Below are 19,617 nucleotides of genomic sequence, written 5' to 3' on the forward strand. Positions count from 1 at the left end.
TGAACAAATTTCACCAAACAACGAGGGGAGAGTTATGCCGACTAACTCGCCTCACGTGCCAGTACCTGCATCTCCCGCTCGGGAGGTGCGTGATATTGTAGCGCCGAGTACATCTGGCCGGCCATTACAAATCACATTACAGGATATGGCTTCTGTTATGACTGAAGTTTTGGCTAAATTACCAGAACTAAGAGGTAAGCGTGATCACTCTGGGGTGAGAACAGAGTGCGCTGATAATATTAGGGCCATGTCAGATACTGCGTCACAGGTTGCAGAACATGAGGACGGAGAACTTCATTCTGTGGGTGACGGTTCTGATCCAAACAGACTGGATTCAGATATTTCAAATTTTAAATTTAAACTGGAAAACCTCCGTGTATTACTAGGGGAGGTGTTAGCGGCTCTGAATGATTGTAACACAGTTGCAATACCAGAGAAAATGTGTAGGTTGGATAAATATTTTGCGGTACCGACGAGTACTGAGGTTTTTCCTATACCTAAGAGAATTACTGAAATTGTTTCTAAGGAGTGGGATAGACCCGGTGTGCCGTTCTCACCCCCTCCGATATTTAGAAAAATGTTTCCAATAGACGCCACCACACGGGACTTATGGCAAGCGGTCCCTAAGGTAGAGGGAGCAGTTTCTACTTTAGCTAAGCGTACCACTACCCCGGTGGAGGATAGCTGTGCTTTTTCAGATCCAATGGATAAAAAATTAGAGGGTTACCTTAAGAAAATGTTTGTTCAACAAGGTTTTATATTGCAACCCCTTGCATGCATTGCGCCGATCACGGCTGCAGCGGCGTTCTGGATTGAGTCTCTGGAAGAGAACATTAGTTCAGCTACTCTGGACGACATTACGGACAGGCTTAGAGTCCTTAAACTAGCTAATTCATTCATTTCGGAGGCCGTAGTACATCTAACTAAACTTACGGCGAAGAATTCAGGAATCGCCATTCAGGCACGCAGGGCGCTGTGGCTAAAATCCTGGTCAGCTGATGTTACTTCTAAGTCTAAATTGCTTAATATACCTTTCAAAGGGCAGACCTTATTCGGGCCCGGGTTGAAAGAGATTATCGCTGACATTACAGGAGGTAAAGGCCATGCCCTGCCTCAGGACAAAGCCAAAACTAAGACTAGACAGTCTAATTTTCGTTCCTGTCGTAATTTCAAAGCAGGAGCAGCATCAACTTCCTCTGCACCAAAACAGGAAGGAGCTGTTGCTCGCTACAGACAAGGCTGGAAACCTAACCAGTCCTGGAACAAGGGCAAGCAGACCAGGAAACCTACTGCTGCCCCTAAAACGGCATGAAGTGAGGGCCCCCGATCCGGGATCGGATCTAGTGGGGGGCAGGCTTTCTCTCTTCGCCCAGGCTTGGGCAAGAGATGTCCAGGATCCCTGGGCGCTAGAAATAATATCTCAGGGATACCTTCTGGACTTCAAATACTCTCCTCCAAGAGAGATTTCATCTATCAAGGTTGTCAACAATCCAGACAAAGAAAGAGGCGTTTCTACGCTGCGTACAAGAGCTCTTGTTAATGGGAGTAATCCACCCAGTTCCACGATCGGAACAGGGACAGGGGTTTTACTCAAATCTGTTTGTGGTTCCCAAAAAAGAGGGAACTTTCAGACCAATCCTGGACTTAAAGATCCTAAACAAGTTCCTAAGAGTTCCATCGTTCAAGATGGAGACTATTCGGACAATTTTACCTATGATCCAAGAGGGTCAGTACATGACCACTGTAGATTTAAAAGATGCTTACCTTCACATACCGATTCACAAAGATCATTACCGGTACCTAAGGTTTGCCTTCCTAGACAGGCATTACCAGTTTGTAGCTCTTCCATTCGGATTGGCTACAGCTCCAAGAATCTTCACAAAGGTTCTGGGTGCTCTTCTGGCGGTACTAAGACCGCGGGGAATCTCGGTAGCTCCATACCTAGACGACATTCTGATTCAAGCTTCAAGCTTTCAAACTGCCAAGTCTCATACAGAGTTAGTACTGGCATTTCTAAGGTCACATGAATGGAAGGTGAACGAAAAGAAAAGTTCACTCGTTCCACTCACAAGAGTTCCCTTCCTGGGGACTCTTATAGATTCTGTAAAAATGAAGATTTACCTGACAGAGGACAGGTTAACAAGACTTCAAAGTGCTTGCCACACCCTTCATTCCATTCAACACCCGTCAGTGGCTCAATGCATGGAGGTAATCGGCTTAATGGTAGCGGCAATGGACATAGTACCCTTTGCACGCCTACACCTCAGACCACTGCAACTGTGCATGCTAAGTCAGTGGAATGGGGATTACTCAGACTTATCCCCTTCTCTGAATCTGGATCAAGAGACCAGAAATTCTCTTCTTTGGTGGCTTTCTCGGCCACATCTGTCCAGGGGGATGCCATTCAGCAGACCAGACTGGACAATTGTAACAACAGACGCCAGCCTTCTAGGTTGGGGTGCCGTCTGGAATTCTCTGAAGGCTCAGGGACAATGGAGTCAGGAGGAGAGTCTCCTGCCAATAAACATTCTGGAATTGAGAGCAGTTCTCAATGCCCTCCTGGCTTGGCCCCAGTTGACAACGCGGAGTTTCATCAGGTTTCAGTCGGACAACATCACGACTGTAGCTTACATCAACCATCAGGGAGGGGCACGAAGCTCCCTAGCTATGATGGAAGTATCAAAGATAATTCGCTGGGCAGAGTCTCACTCTTGCCACCTGTCAGCAATCCACATCCTGGGAGTGGAGAACTGGGAGGCGGATTTCTTAAGTCGTCAGACTTTTCATCCGGGGGAGTGGGAACTTCATCCGGAGGTCTTTGCCCAAATACTTCGACGTTGGGGCAAACCAGAGATAGATCTCATGGCGTCTCGACAGAACGCCAAGCTTCCTCGTTATGGGTCCAGATCCAGGGATCCAGAAGCAGTCCTGATAGATGCCCTGACAGCACCTTGGGATTTCAGGATGGCTTACGTGTTTCCACCCTTCCCGATGCTTCCTCTATTGATTGCCAGAATCAAACAAGAGAGAGCATCAGTGATTCTAATAGCACCTGCGTGGCCACGCAGGACTTGGTATGCAGATCTGGTGGACATGTCATCCTGTCCACCTTGGTCTCTACCTCTGAAACAGGACCTTCTGATACAGGGTCCCTTCAAACATCAAAGTCTAACTTCTCTGAAGCTGACTGCTTGGAAATTGAACGCTTGATTTTATCAAGACGTGGGTTTTCTGAGTCAGTTATTGATACCTTAATACAGGCTAGGAAACCTGTTACCAGAAAGATTTACCATAAGATATGGCGTAAATACCTATATTGGTATGAATCCAAAGGTTACTCTTGGAGTAAGGTTAGGATTCCTAGGATATTGTCTTTTCTACAAGAAGGTTTAGAAAAGGGTTTATCCGCTAGTTCATTAAAGGGACAGATCTCAGCTCTGTCCATTCTGTTACACAAACGTCTGTCAGAAGTTCCTGACGTCCAGGCTTTTTGTCAGGCTTTGGCCAGGATTAAGCCTGTGTTTAAAACTGTTGCTCCACCATGGAGTTTAAACCTTGTTCTTAATGTTTTACAGGGCGTTCCGTTTGAACCCCTTCATTCCATTGATATAAAGTTGTTATCTTGGAAAGTTCTATTTTTAATGGCTATTTCCTCGGCTCGAAGAGTCTCTGAGTTATCAGCCTTACATTGTGATTCTCCTTATTTGATTTTTCATTCGGATAAGGTAGTTCTGCGTACTAAACCTGGGTTCTTACCTAAGGTAGTTTCTAACAGGAATATCAATCAAGAGATTGTTGTTCCTTCTTTATGCCCAAATCCTTCTTCGAAGAAGGAACGTCTACTGCACAACCTGGATGTAGTCCGTGCTCTAAAATTTTACTTACAGGCAACTAAGGAATTTCGACAAACGTCTTCTCTGTTTGTCGTTTACTCTGGGCAGAGGAGAGGTCAAAAAGCTTCTGCTACCTCTCTTTCTTTTTGGCTTCGTAGCATAATTCGTTTAGCTTATGAGACTGCTGGACAGCAGCCTCCTGAAAGGATTACAGCTCATTCCACTAGAGCTGTGGCTTCTACTTGGGCCTTTAAGAATGAGGCCTCTGTTGAACAGATTTGCAAGGCTGCAACTTGGTCTTCGCTTCATACTTTTTCCAAATTTTACAAATTTGACACTTTTGCTTCATCGGAGGCTATTTTTGGGAGAAAGGTTCTTCAGGCAGTGGTTCCTTCTGTATAAAGAGCCTGCCTATCCCTCCCGTCATCCGTGTACTTTTGCTTTGGTATTGGTATCCCAGAAGTAATGATGACCCGTGGACTGATCACACTTAACAGAAGAAAACATAATTTATGCTTACCTGATAAATTCCTTTCTTCTGTAGTGTGATCAGTCCACGGCCCGCCCTGTTTTAAGGCAGGTAAATATTTTTTAATTTATACTCCAGTCACCACTTCACCCTTGGCTTTTCCTTTCTCGTTGGTCCTTGGTCGAATGACTGGGAGTGACGTAGAGGGGAGGAGCTATATGCAGCTCTGCTGGGTGAATCCTCTTGCACTTCCTGTTGGGGAGGAGTTAATATCCCAGAAGTAATGATGACCCGTGGACTGATCACACTACAGAAGAAAGGAATTTATCAGGTAAGCATAAATTATGTTTTTATCCAAAATGCCAGCATTTCAGAGAAAGCGTGATTGCTCTGTTTTAAACACTGTAGAGCAGGAGGGCGCTGATGATAATTTTTCTGTCATACCCTCACACCAATCTGAAGTGGCAGTGAGGGAGGGTTTGTCAAATGGGGAAATTTCTGATACAGGAAGAATTTCTCAACAGGCAGAACCTGATGTTGTGACATTTAAATTTAAATTAGAGCATCTCCGCGCATTACTTAAGGAGGTGCTATCTACTCTGGATGATTGTGACAATCTGGTCAACCCAGAAAAATTGTGCAAGATGGACAGTTCCTTGAGGTCCCGGTGCACCCTGATGCTTTTCCGATACCTAAACGGGTGGCGGACATAGTGAATAAGGAGTGGGAGAAGCCAGGCATACCTTTAGTCCCTCCTCCTATATTTAAGAAATTGTTCCCTATGGTCGACCCCAGGAAGGACACATGGCAAACAGTCCCTAAGGTCGAGGGGGAGTTTTTCTACTCTAGCCAAGCGCACGACCATTCCTATTGAGGACAATTGTGCTTTCAAAGATCCTATGGATAAAAAATTGGAGGGTTTGCTTAAAAAGATTTTTGTACAGCAAGGTTACCTCCTTCAACCTATTTCGTGCATTATTCCTGTCACTACAGCGGCGTGGTTCTGGTTCGAGGAACTGGAAAAGTCGCTCAGTAGGGAGACTCCGTATGAGGAAGTCATGGACAGAATTTACGCACTTAAGTTAGCTAATTCCTTTATTTTAGACGCCGCTTTGCAGTTAGCGAGGTTAGCGGCAAAAAAAAATAAAAATAAAAATAAAAAATCAGGGTTTACAATTGTGGCGCGCAGAGCGCTCTGGCTAAAGTCTTGGTCGGCGGATGTATCTTCCAAGACAAAATTGCTTAATATCCCTTTCAAAGGTAAGACCCCTTTTGGGCCAGAATTGAAAGAGATTATTTCAGACATCACTGGGGAAAAGGGCCATGCCCTCTCACAAGATAAACCTTTCAAGGCTAAGAATAAGTCCAATTTTCGTTCCTTTCGCAATTTCAGGAACGGACCGGCTTCCAACTCGGCAGCCTCTAGACAAGAGGGTAACGCTTCCCAGACTAAACCAGCTTGGAAATCAATGCAAGGCTGGAACAAGGGTAAACAGGCCAAGAAGCCTGCTGCTGCTTCAAGACAGCATGAAGAGGTAGCCCCCGATCCGGAACCGGATCTAGTAGGGGGCAGACTCTCTCTTTGCTCAGGCTTGGGCAAGAGATGTTCAGGATCCCTGGGCACTAGAAATAGTCTCTCAGGGTTATCTTCTAGTATTCAAGGAACTACCCCCAAGGGGAAGGTTCCACATGTCTCACTTATCTTCAAACCAAGTAAAGAGACAGGCATTCTTACATTGTGTAGAAGACCTGTTAAAGATGGGAGTGATACACCCAGTTCCAACTGTGGAACAAGGTCAGGGGTTTTTCTCAAATCTGTTTGTAGTTCCCAAAAAAAGAGGGAACTTTCAGACCAATTCTGGATTTAAAAATTCTAAACAAATTTCTCAGAGTGCCATCGTTCAAAATGGGAAACTATTCGAACGATTTTACCTACAATCCAGGAGGGTCAATTTATGCCTACCGTGGATCTAAAGGATGCGTATCTGCATATCATCATCAGTTCCTAAGGTTCGCCTTTCTGGACAAACATTACCTATTGTGGCTCTCCCATTCGGACTAGCCACTGCTCCAAGGATTTTCACAAAGGTGCTCGGGTCCCTTCTAGCGGTTCTAAGACCCAGGGGCATTGCAGTGGCACCTTACTTGGACGACATCCTAATTCAAGCGTCGTCTCTTTCAAAGACAAAGGCTCACACAGACATTGTTCTAGCCTTTCTCAGATCTCACGGGTGGTAGGTGAACATAGAAAAAAGTTCCCCGTCTCCGTCAACAAGAGTCCCTTTCTTGGGAACAATAATAGATTCTTTAGAAATGAAGATTTTCCTGACAGATGTCAGAGAGTCAAAGCTTCTAAACGCTTGTCAGGTTCTTCACTCTGTTCTACGGCCTTCCATAGCTCAGTTCATGGAAGTAGTAGGGTTGATGGTTGCAGCAAGGGACATAGTTCCTTTTGCACGAATTCATTTAAGACCATTACAACTGTGCATGCTCAAACAGTGGAATGGGGACTATACAGACTTGTCTCCAGTGATTCAAGTAGATCAGAAGACCAGAGACTCACTCCGTTGGTGGCTGACCCAGGATTCCGCAGACCAGAGTGGGTCATTGTCACGACCGACGCCAGTCTATTAGGCTGTGGCGCGGTCTGGGATTCCCTGAAAGCTCAGGGTCTATGGTCTCGGGAAGAGTCTCTTCTTCCGATAAACATTATGGAACTGAGAGCGATATTCAATGCTCTCCGGGCTTGGCCTCAACTAGCAAAGGCCATATTCATAAGATTCCAATCAGACAACATGACGACTGTTGCTTACTTCAACCATCAGGGGGGAACAAGGAGTTCCCTGGCGATGAGAGAGGTGACCAAGATCATCAAATGGGCGGAGGATCACTCCTGCCACCTGTCTGCGATCCACATCCCAGGAGTGGAAAACTGGGAGGCGGATTATCTGAGTCGTCAGACTTTTCATCCGGGGGAGTGGGAACTCCACCCGGAGGTGTTTGCCCAGTTGACCCAATTATGGGGCATTCCAGACATGGATCTGATGGCGTCTCGTCAGAACTTCAAGGTTCCTTGCTACGGGTCCAGATCCAGGGATCCCAATGCGACTCTAGTGGATGCATTAGTGGCGCCTTGGACTTTCAACCTAGCTTATGCGTTTCCACCGTTCCCTCTCATTCCCAGGCTGGTAGCCAGGATCAAACAGGAGAAGGCCTCGGTGATTTTGATAGCTCCTGCGTGGCCACACAGGACTTGGTATGCAGACCTGGTGAATATGTCATCGGCTCCACCATGGAAGCTACCTTTGAGACAGGATCTTCTAGTACAAGGTCCATTCGAACATCCAAATCTAGTTTCTCTCCAGCTGACTGCTTGGAAATTGAACGCTTGATTTTGTCTAAGCGTGGGTTTTCGGATTCTGTGATAGATACTCTGGTAGAAGCCAGAAAACCTGTGACTAGAAAGATTACCATAAAATATGGAAAAGATATATCTGTAAGATTAAAATTCCTAGGATCCTTTCCTTTCTCCAAGAAGGTTTGGATAAGGGATTATCAGCGAGTTTTCTAAAAGGACAGATTTCTGCTTTATCTGTCTTGTTACACAAACGACTGGCAGCTGTGCCAGATGTTCAAGCTTTTGTTCAGGCTTTGGTCAGGATCAAGCCTGTTTACAGACCCTTGACTCCTCCCTGGAGTCTAAATTTGGTTCTTTCAGTTCTTCAAGGGGTTCTGTTTGAACTCTTACATTCCATAGATATCAAGTTGTTATCTTGGAAAGTTCTGTTTTTGGTTGCTATTTCTTCTGCTAGAAGAGTTTCTGAATGATCTGCTCTGTAGTGTAATCCGCCCTATCTGGTGTTCCATTCAGATAAGGTTGTTTTGCGTACTAAACCTGGTTTCCTTCCAAAGGTTGTTTCCAACAAGAATATTAACCAGGAAATAGTTGTGCCTTCTTTGTGTCCGAATCCAGTTTCAAAGAAGGAACGCTTGTTACACAATTTAGATGTAGTCCGTGCTTTAAAGTTCTATTTAGAAGCAACAAAGGATTTCAGACAAACGTCTTCTCTGTTTGTCGTTTATTCTGGCAAGAGGAGAGGTCAAAAAAAGCTACTGCTACCTCTCTTTCCTTTTGGCTGAAAAGCATCATACGATTGGCTTACGAGACTGCCGGACGGCTGCCTCCTGAACGAATCACAGCTCACTCTACTAGGGCTGTGGCTTCCACATGGGCCTTCAAGAACGAGGCTTCTGTTGATCAGATATGTAAGGCAGCGACCTGGTCTTCTCTGCACACTTTGTCCAAATTCTACAAATTTGATACTTTTGCTTCTTCGGAGGCTATTTTTGGGAGAAAGGTTTTGCAAGCCGTGGTGCCTTCTGTTTAGGTAACCTGATTTGCTCCCTCCCTTCATCCGTGTCCTAAAGCTTTGGTATTGGTTCCCACAAGTAATGGATGACACCGTGGACCGGACACACCAATGTTGGAGAAAACAGAATTTATGCTTACCTGATAAATTACTTTCTCCAACGGTGTGTCCGGTCCACGGCCCGCCCTGGTTTTTTAATCAGGTTTGAAGAATTTCTTTCTCTATACACTACAGTCACCACGGCACCCTATAGTTTCTCCTTTTTTTCTCCTAACCTTCGGTCGAATGACTGGGGGGGCGGAGCCTGGGAGGGACTATATGGACAGCTCTTGCTGTGTGCTCTCCTTGCCTTTCCCTGTGGGGGAGGAGAATATCCCACAAGTAATGGATGACACCGTGGACCGGACACACCGTTGGAGAAAGTAATTTATCAGGTAAGCATAAATTCTGTTTTTCTTTCTTTCCACAGCAGACGGTATAGCCCAGTGATCGGTAACCTTGGCACCCACAGATGTTTTGGAACTATGTTTACCATGATGCTTAGCCACTCTGCAATTCCCTACCAAATGTCCTTTTCTGGGAAATCTTTTTTTAGTTTTTTATCCCTAAAAGAGCTGTTTCATTTTAGGTCAATGCCCTACCTAATACAAAAAAAGAGCTGTTAGTACTGCCCTACCAAATGCATTTCTAAGGGGAAGTACCCCCAACAGGACAGATTTTCATTATAGTTGAACCAGTGCACAGCTGAAGTACTTAGCTGATCAGTAACCACGGTTACTAATCTGCTCTCATCTATAAAATGATTATTTAATCTGTGCACTGGTTCAGCTATAATGAAAACTTGGCCTGTTTGGGGTAATTGAGGACCACGGTTAAAGGGACACTGAACCCAAATTTTTTCTTTCGTGATTCAGATAGAGCATGAAATTTTAAGCAACTTTCAAATTTACTCCTATTATCAATTTTTCTTCATTCACTTGCTATCTTTCTTTGAAAAAGAAGGCATCTAAGCTTCTTTTTTGTTTCAGAACTCTGGCCAGCACTTTTTTATTGGTGGATGAATGTATCCACCAATCAGCAAGAATAACCCAGGTTATTCACCAAAAATGGGCCGGCATCTAAATTTACATTCTTGCATTTCAAATAAAGATACCAAGAGAATGAAGAAAATTTGATAATAGGAATAAATTAGAAAGTTGCTTAAAATTGCATGCTCTATCTGAATCACGAAAGAAAAAATTTGGGTTCAGTGTCCCTTTAACCGTGGTCCTCAATTACCCCAAACAGGCCAAGTTTTCATTATAGCTGAACCAGTGCACAGATTAAATAATCATTTTATAGATGAGAGCAGATTAGTAACCGTGGTTACTGATCAGCTAAGTACTTCAGCTGTGCACTGGTTCAACTATAATGAAAATCTGTCCTGTTGGGGGTACTTCCCCTTTAAGAAACGATGGTTTAGTTTATTTTTAGATTAGTCTTTTTTTTTGGGGGGGGGGGTTACTTTTATTGTATAATGGGGTTGTAGTATTTATTTGAAAAAGAGCTGTGACTCTTTAGGGCAAGACCCTACAAAAAGCCCTCAGTGCTATTTTTATAGTAACTTTTAGTGCTAGTTTAGAGGTTTTTTTTGATTTTTGATTTTTTTTAAAGGGGGCTTAGTTTTAGTGTAGGCATAACTGTGTTTTTTGTTTTCATAGTGCTGTCCCTGTAAATTTAGAGCCACATTATTTCAAATATGAATCAACAGTGCAAAATCCTTACTTGCTAGACTGTGGAAGTCGGCACAAATTCACAGAAAACAGATGAGGCTGTGTTAGGATACAGGCATCCACTCCTAACATGCATCCCCTACATCTATTAGGGTTTTACTTGTGGGGAGTACAGTGTAGAGTTGGAAGCCCTTGCCCCCCCCCCCCCCCTCTTTTCCCCCTGATTGTTTAATGGGGATGGTTTGCGCAAGCAGAGCGGTATTGTAGTGCCTTTCTTACAAGATTTCCATGGGTTTTTATGTAATACCATGACAGGGCTTATACGATACATTCATTGTTTCATGAGTGATGTTCTATAATTTTGTTATACTTACAGTGTATGTTCTATTGTTGTAACATCACAAAATATGAATCGATAAATTAAAAAAAATGTATACATATAAGCTTTCAAATTGTTTAAATTTGCATTGTTCTGCAGTCTACGCTTCTATTGAAAAATCTATTAAAGGGATATGAAACCCACATTTTTTCTTTCTTGATTCAGAAAGAGAATGCAAATTTAAGCAGCTTTCTAATTTACTCCTATTATAAATGTCTCTTTGTTATCTTGGTATGCTTTATTAAAGGAGCAGCAATGCACTTCTGGTTGCTGACTAAACACATGGGTGAGCCAATGACAATAGGTATATATATGCAGCCACCAATCAGAAGCTAGAACCTAGGTTATCTGCTGCTCCTGAGCTTTCCCTAGATAAACCTTTCAGCAAAGGATAACAATAGAAATAAGCTAATTAAATAATAGAAGTAAATTGGAAAGTTGTTTAAAATTGTATTCTCCATCTAAATCGTGAAATAAATTTTTTGGGTTTCATGTCCCTTTAAGTTTATCTTATCTCCTCTAATGTGGCCAATTAAGGACAGATAGCCAATTAAGGACAGATATCAGTGAGCTCCTGTACGGATTAAGCAATCAATGTATAAAATATAGTTAAAGGGACATGAAATCTAAAAAAAATTCTTTTATAATTCAGATAGATAATACAATTTTAAACAACTTTCCAATTTACTTCTATTATTTAATTTGCTTCCTTCTCTTATCCTTTGCTGGAAGGTTTATCTAGGCAAGCTCAGGAGCAGCAGAGAACCTAGTTGATTGGTGGCTGTATAAATATACCGATTGTGATTGGCTCACCCATGTGTTCAGTTAAAAACCATTAGTGCATTGCAGCTCCTTCAACAAATGATACCAAGAGAACGAAACAAATTAGATAATAGAAGTAAATTAGAAAGTGCTTTAAAATTGTATGTTTTACCTAAATCATGAAAGAAATTTTTTGGGGTTTCATGTCCCTTTAAGTTGCCCTTCTGACGTTCGGTATATTTGCTTCAACCTCTTATGGGAAATGAAAAATAAAAACACAAAATAAAACTGAAAATTTGGCAAAATAATTCATGTTGTTTACTATGCATAATGATTTGAGATGTGTTTAAGTAATATGTTTCCTTAACATACTGTATAATGCTGACTATAGAATAAGACTCACTTCTATCAACTCAGCACTTTAGTCATTTTATGAAGTTGACCAGTTTATAGAACCACATGCTTATCCTAAAAGCAAACCTCTGAATACCAATGGTGGTTTACTAAAGAGTCACTTATTTTGTCTTGCAGGAATTCTACCACTTGATTCACAAGAGTCTGGACTCTGCGAAGTGCTCTGGGTTCATGAGCATTATCTGGGTAAAGCTTGTTTTGTTTGGAACAGTTCATAGACAAGCTGTGTATGTAGTAAACTCTCCTAGAAATATCATGTAAATGTTGTTTTAAAACTTATTTCTAATGTAGTCCAGGGCAGTTTCTGGGCTTTGACCCCCTATATCCTTATTACTGCATCATTTTAAGTGGATAGATAATAATCCACTCAGGAGTTCTAACAGCTGGTGGAACTTATCAATAAAAAGGCATCAGTGCTAAATATTTTAGGTAGTCAAACTTATTATAATAATTCAAGTTGTATGTTAATTACTACATATATAATATTTATTATATTTATTTAATTACAAACCTAATGAGAAAGCTTTACAGATAAGTTAGACCAGTGTTACGGAATTTGGCGGCGCTATACAAATAAATGCTAATAATAATACATGCCCTGCAGCCCCCCTTATACCAGCAATATGCCTAGATTAGGTTTCAAATTATATGTTTGCCCCCCTGCAGCCCCCTTTTTTCAGCTATTTCCATCTCAGATTAAATAGAAGTAAATTGGAAGTTTGGTTAAAATTGAATGCTATTATCAAATTTGCTTGCTAACCTCTGTTGAAGGAGCAGTAATGCACTACAGGGAGGTAGCTGAACAAATTAAGTGAGCCAATGAGAAAAAGTATATATGTGTAAACACCAATCAGCAGCTAGCTCCCAGTAGTGCATAGCTGCTTCTGAGTCTAACTAGGTATGTTTTTCAGCAAAGGATAACAGGAGACTGAGGCAAATCACCTAACAGAAGTAAATTGGGAAGTTGTTTAACACTGTATGCTCTATTTGAAGCATGAAAGAACAATATAGAGTTTTATGGCCTTTTAAGACAGACAGGCAGAATCGGATGATATGTTTTATTTATAATGCTGAAATAGCAGCAACTGTGACAACAACAATATTTATAAAGTTAAAAAATACATGCGCTGGTTACAATTGTTTTTTATTGGCTCTACATTTGCTATTTCAGCACTGTATGTTCATTTTTTGTAATGTTGCTTCTGCGTGGATCCAATGCTGATAACAGCTACTGCTGACTCTTAATAATTAACAATTGTCCATTATAATTTAATGTGTTTATATATTTTGTTAGTTCCCAAACCAGAAAAAGTCAGCTGGGTGGAATCTGCCGGCACCATTAGAGACGGATTATGTGCTTACACAGCTCTACATTTCCTTGCACACCTTGGTTCTGGAAAATCCGTGCTTGTGTTGGATGGAGCAAGTGTATGTATTAAACTGATATTAATATAATGTGTCTCACTCGTCTAGTAAGTGCATAGCACAAATGCAAGGCACAGTTTAAAAAGGAAAACGTCTCATACTGTTAACAGACGTGCATTTATCTGTCTCATCTTAAAATCAGTATTTAAAGATTAAAGGGACAGTCTACTCCAAAATTATTGTTTAAAAATATAGATAATACCTTTATTACCCATTACCCAGTTTTGCATAACCAACACAGTTATATTAATACACTTTTTACCTCTGTGATTACCTTGTATCTAAGCCTCTGCAGACTGCCCCTTTATCTCAGTTCTTTTGACAGACTAGCAGTTTAGCCAACCTTCAATATAGGTGGAAAACGGCATACTCACAATCAGCTGGGGCACGGAGTCACAGACTTGCTAAGTCTTATCAATACTGTATTTAAAAAATTTATTCCAGCCACCAAATACTTTTTCCTTAAAAGACCTTTATTCTCTTATTTATGGGTCTAGAGTAAATTACTTACTGTAATTTACAAAAATTAAAAATCAGTGCGCCAGTGGTTAAGTTAAAGTAGTGTACAAAACGTGATATACAATAATAAAAATGGCATATATTAAAGTATAAACTTAAAATTATAAGTTAGATATACTGTGTACTGCATAAAATCAAACCGGTAATGGTGACGTTATGCACTCATCCCAGAGTATACTGCAGACATAATGCTGGCAATATGCATATAATACAAAACTAAAGATACTTAGTATCAGGAGTGTCCATTAAAAGTTCAAATCTTTGCTGTACGTAACCAGCTAATGGGAAGGCAAGCTGCTTCTTCAACAGAATCCTGTTGGTGACCCAAGACGAAAATCTATAGATAAAGTGAGACAGAAGAAGGCGCCAACATAGTGCACAAATCAATAGGATCAGACACGCTAATTTGCTAGTTGAAATATACTCACAAGATGTCAGACACTTGAGAAGTGTCACAATGGCCTCCTGGACCCTCAGAGTCATCCAGCTATCTCCCACTCCAATGTGGTAAGTTGGTTAGTCGAATCCGTCTTTTGTTTCAGGCAAGCTGTGTCGGCTTGGATGGTTCTCCGTACTGAAAACCGCTGACAGGACTGCAGTGAGCTCCGAATGCAGGTGTGGGATATATGTTCCCAAGATAGAGTCAATGCCAGGATATACGTGTACTGGGCACTTGTACCAAATGGTAAAGAGTAATAGATAGATAATTAAAAGTACCAAAAGGTAAAGAGCAATAACTGCAAAATGATAAAGAAAGTTCGTGGCAAAAAGTCTCTAGTAGTATTAAAAAAGACTTTATTAAGCACAACGTTTCTCGGTCTGTACGTGACAGTTTCCTCAGGTGCAAAAAGTGTATATTAAAACCACAAAAACCACGAACGTATAAAACCCTAAACCGGCGTCTACAAGATCACACCGCGCTTGCGTGTAGGTGTGTCAGTAATCTGATAGTTCAATAGTTGTCTAAAACACCAATCGGGTGTTGAGTGTTGAACACACCCCTTAGACTAATTTGGACATAGTATTATTATAACTTGTAGAAGATTTTAGGATAAAATATCCATATATAATTACAACTGTTGTAAATAGATGATGTAACATAATGTATACTTATAAAATGAGTGATGTTGCCAGATATAAACTACCAGATTAGACCAATTTACTCTTAATAGCGTGTTGACAGCTACTCGCAAGAGAACGTGTGTTATATAATGTCCCTCAAAACGGATGTTAGTAAGTCCACTGTTCAATAAAAACACATAATAACATAAAACCATCATGTAAAATTAACAATCAAATAAAAAATATAAAAAAATATATATATACACACACATGTGATAACATGTTATTTCGTATTCAAAATACAAAAATTGTGATACAAAAATTAGTAGAATGTATACACTACTGGCATTAAGGAAATATTAGATGTATATATATGCACATACAAATAGCCTTATTAAGGGGTTGGAATGGTTGGTTAGTTACCTCCACTCATCGATACTATATAGTTCAATATTAGATGTACATAGTTCCTAATGCATAAGGATAAGCTGACCCAAAAGAGGAACCCATATATCCCCACTGCGGTATCTAAATGGAAATCTCAAGACTATAGACTATATATAGATTAGACTACAAGCTAATCCCATCAGGTTTAATACTAGTATGATTCCACAGGTGTGTAGCTATTCTTATGTCTATTAGCTACTGGTGAGAGAAGGTGATGCAGGATTATGTGTATAAAAATACTAATGATGTATTTATAAATAATCTTATTTTGAATAATATGATAAAATAGATGTATATAAATATATGGTATTCTGTGCTGTAATTATAAAAGCACAACAACAACCACCAAAACTAATCTATTTAAAATTTGAACATGTGCATGACTGCACAATGATGTTCAAACATAAAAAAATAAATAAATAAATAAAAAAAATATAATCCCATGTGTGTGTCCTCCTAGGGTGCCTATATCATGGCATAATGATGTTGTATATGGATATTCTATGTTAGTGGACACATACCACTTCAGTTAAAAGCAGCCATATCGATATTTGCATTCAAGCCGCCAGGAGACAAGGTGCGAAGTTTCCATATCCAAAACGTCTCCCTTTGCCTTAAATGCAGATATCTGTTCCTGTCCCATTTGGGGATAACCTGTTCTAATGGAAAAATGCAAAATGAATTTTGTGCTCCTATATGGCAATGATTGGCATGTCTAGGTACACTATGGTTAGCAATATTTTTACTAATATTTCTCGTGTTCCCCCCATCTTTTTTTGAGGGGTCTTGAGGTTCTCCCCACATATTGAACCCCACAACTACACTCTAACAGGTAAACTATAAATGCTGAATCACACGTAAAGTGTGTTTTAATATAAAATGTTTCTTTTGTAACATGTGATATAAATTCAATTCTCTTACTGTTAGTGTGCTCGCAGAGACCACAATTGGCTCTATTGCACTTAAAAAAACCTGGTTTCCCTAGAGGTCCATTACCTATTCTAATAGTTTTTTTTGCCAATCAGATGACTCTTCTTCATTACAACTTTACTGGGAGCCAATACATTTTTTAGTGTTGGGGCCCTTCTAAAAGTACAAACTGGCGATCTCCCTATACTATTCCTCAAAAGAGGGTCTCCTGACAGAATGTGCCAATATTTACCTAGAATTTTCTTAATCTTAATGTGATTATTATTATATTGTGTTATAAATCTAACTTTCTCTTTACCCAATACATTAATTTTATCTGAAGCATCCTCCTTGTTATTAGTAAAAAAAATAATCTCTACATTTATTTCTTGCTCTCATATAGCTTTTTTCAATCAGGTCTTTAGGGTAATGTTTCTCGATGAACCTATTTTTTAATATAGTGGCCTGTTGATCAAAAGTTTCTAAATCAGTGCAATTCCTGCGAATCCTACAGAATTGATTAAAAGGAATATTTTTCTTCCAAGGTAGATTATGGTTGCTCTTATAGTTCAAATAACTATTAGAATCCACTGACTTAAAGAAAGTTTTAGTGGAAATATTCCCTAGAGTGTCCCATGTCAGTATCAGATCCAAAAAATCTATACTCATAGTATCAATTTTGGAAGTGAACTCAAGGCCCAGTGTGTTCTTATTTAAACCATCTATAAACTCCTGAGCTTCTAGGGCATTGCCTTCCCATATAAATAGGAGATCATCAATAAAACGGCCATAGAAGACCAGGTTCGCCCCATATATAGAAGAATAGATATATTGTTCTTCAAAAAATCCCATAAAGAGATTAGCAAAACTTGGGGCGAACCTAGTCCCCATGGCCGTTCCCTTGATCTGCAGATAAAATTTTTCCTGATAGACCAAATAATTGTTTTCCAATACAAAAGAAATACACTTTAGTAGAAATTCTCTCTGCCTGACTGGCATGTAGATGTCTTTTCTCCAACATTGGTGTGTCCGGTCCACGGCTTCATCCTTACTTGTGGGAATATTCTCTTCCCCAACAGGAAATGGCAAAGAGAACACAGCAAAAGCTGCCCATATAGCCCCCCCTCTGGCTCCGCCCCCCAGTCATTCTCTTTGCCGCTCTGAACAAGTAGCATCTCCACGGGGATGGTAAAGAGTATGTGGTGTTAGTTGTAGTTTTTTATTTCTTCTATCAAGAGTTTGTTATTTTAAAATAGTGCCGGTTTGTACTATTTACTCTACAACAGAAAATGAAGAAGATTTCTGTTAAAAGAGGAGTATGATTTTAGCAGTAGTAACTAAAATCGGTTGCTGTTCCCACGCAGGACTGTTGAATCCAGAGAACTTCAGTTGGGGGGAACAGTTTGCAGGCTTATCTGCTACAGGTATGATCAGTCATATTTCTAACAAGACATGTTAATGCTAGAAGACTGTCAGTTTTCCCTTAAGGGGTAAGTAAGCCATTTTCTTAGACTTATAACAGATTAAGGCTTATTATTGGGCTCTATACTGGTTGACACTATTGTGGGCTAAATCGATTGATTTATTTCATGTTTAGCAGTGTTTTTGAGTATGTAAAAGCACTTTTGGGAACGTTTTTATTCGCCTGGCATTAAGTTAGACTACTATTTCTCTCAGAAAGGCCTCTTCACTCTGGTATGCAGAGGAAGGAGGCCCCGTTTTCGCGCCTCAATTGCGCAGTTTACTTCCATGGCAGTGCATGCAGCTTCATGTGAGGGGTCTTGTGGCTTCAAAAAACGGACTCAGGAAGGTTTATTTCAGTGCTGAATAACTCTCAGGGAAGGTAAAGAGCCGCAGCAAGGCTGTGGCTGTGATTGTAGTGTATTAAAATTGTTAAATTAAACAAATAGCTCCGGTTTGCTCATTTTAAGGGTTAAAGTCTTGAAACTTGGTGTGCAATACTTTCAAGGCATTAGGACTCTGGGGTAAAATTTTTGTAAAAATCGGACATTGCCTTCATTGTTTTTCAAAATATCAGAAATAAAGTGTGTCTGTTTATTATTTAAAGGGACAATAACGCTTTTCTTTAAAAACGCTTTTATTGCATTATTAGTCTGCCAAAGTCTGTCTAACATGTCTATACCTTCAGATAACTTATGTTCTGTGTGTATGAAAGCCAAGGTGGTTCCCCCTGTTAATGTATGTGCAAATTGTGTCATAGCGTCCAAACAAAGTACGGACAGTCCTGACACACTGAATAAGATTGCCCAAGATGATTCTTCTAATGAAGGTAGTGGGGATAGTTCTTCATCCTCTCCTTCTGTGTCAACACCAGTTTTGCCCGCGCAGACTAGTACATCTAGCGCGCCAATGCTTGTTACTATGCAACAATTAACAGCAGTAATGGATAATTCTATAGCAAATCTGTTATCCAAACTGCCATCCTATCCTAGAAAGCGTGATAGCCAAGTTTTAAATACAGAAGATGAGCAGGTTGGCGCTGAGGACAATTTATCAGTTATACCCTCACATCAATCTGAATTGGTAGCGAGGGAGGGTCTGTCTGAGGGGGAAATTTCTGATTCAGGAAAAGTTTCTCAGCAGGCAGACACTGATGTCGTACTATTTAAATTTAAGTTAGAACATCTCCGCGCCCTGCTTAAGGAGGTCCTAACTACTCTCGATGACTGTGATTCTTTGGTAATTCCAGAGAAATTGTGCAAGATGGACAAATTCTTAGAGGTCCCAGTGCACGCTGATGCCTTTCCGATACCCAAGCGGGTGGCGGACATAGTGACTAAGGAGTGGGAAAAGCCAGGTATACCTTTTGTTCCGCCTCCTATATTCAAGAAAATGTTCCCCATGGTTGACCCCAGAAAGGACGCATGGCAAACGGTTCCTAAGGTTGGGTGGGCAGTGTCAACATTAGCTAAGCGCACAACTATTCCTGTTGAGGACAGTTGCGCTTTTAAAGATCCTATGGATAAAAAATTGGAAGGATTGCTAAAAAAAGATATTTGTTCAACAAGGTTTCCTTCTTCAACCAATCTCGTGCATTATTCCTGTCACCTCGGCAGCGTATTTTTGTTTTGAGGAACTAGAAAAATCCCTCCAAAAAGAGACTCCATATGATGAAGTCATGGACAGAATTCACACACTAAAATTGGCTAATTCTTTTATTTTGGATGCCGCTTTTCAATTGGCTAAGTTAGCGGCGAAAAATTCAGGTTTTGCAATAGTGGCGCGCAGAGCGCTTTGGCTAAAATCCTGGTCGGCGGATGTGTCGTCCAAGAATAAATTGCTTAATATTCCTTTC

At 40.6% G+C, this 19,617-nt stretch overlaps 1 protein-coding gene across 1 annotated transcript in view; it reads left to right on the forward strand.

Annotated features, from left to right (window-relative positions):
- Window positions 1-19,617, forward strand: part of CRYZL1 (crystallin zeta like 1) — a 248,371-nt gene that overhangs the window by 143,116 nt on the left and 85,638 nt on the right. The window contains exons 6-7 of the mRNA XM_053705957.1: window positions 12,057-12,125; window positions 13,234-13,367. Coding sequence (XP_053561932.1) covers window positions 12,057-12,125; window positions 13,234-13,367 — 203 coding nt within the window. The remainder of the gene's footprint in view (window positions 1-12,056; window positions 12,126-13,233; window positions 13,368-19,617) is intronic.

This window comes from Bombina bombina, chromosome 3, assembly GCF_027579735.1.
Source record: "Bombina bombina isolate aBomBom1 chromosome 3, aBomBom1.pri, whole genome shotgun sequence".
In the NCBI taxonomy this organism is placed as follows: domain Eukaryota; kingdom Metazoa; phylum Chordata; class Amphibia; order Anura; family Bombinatoridae; genus Bombina; species Bombina bombina.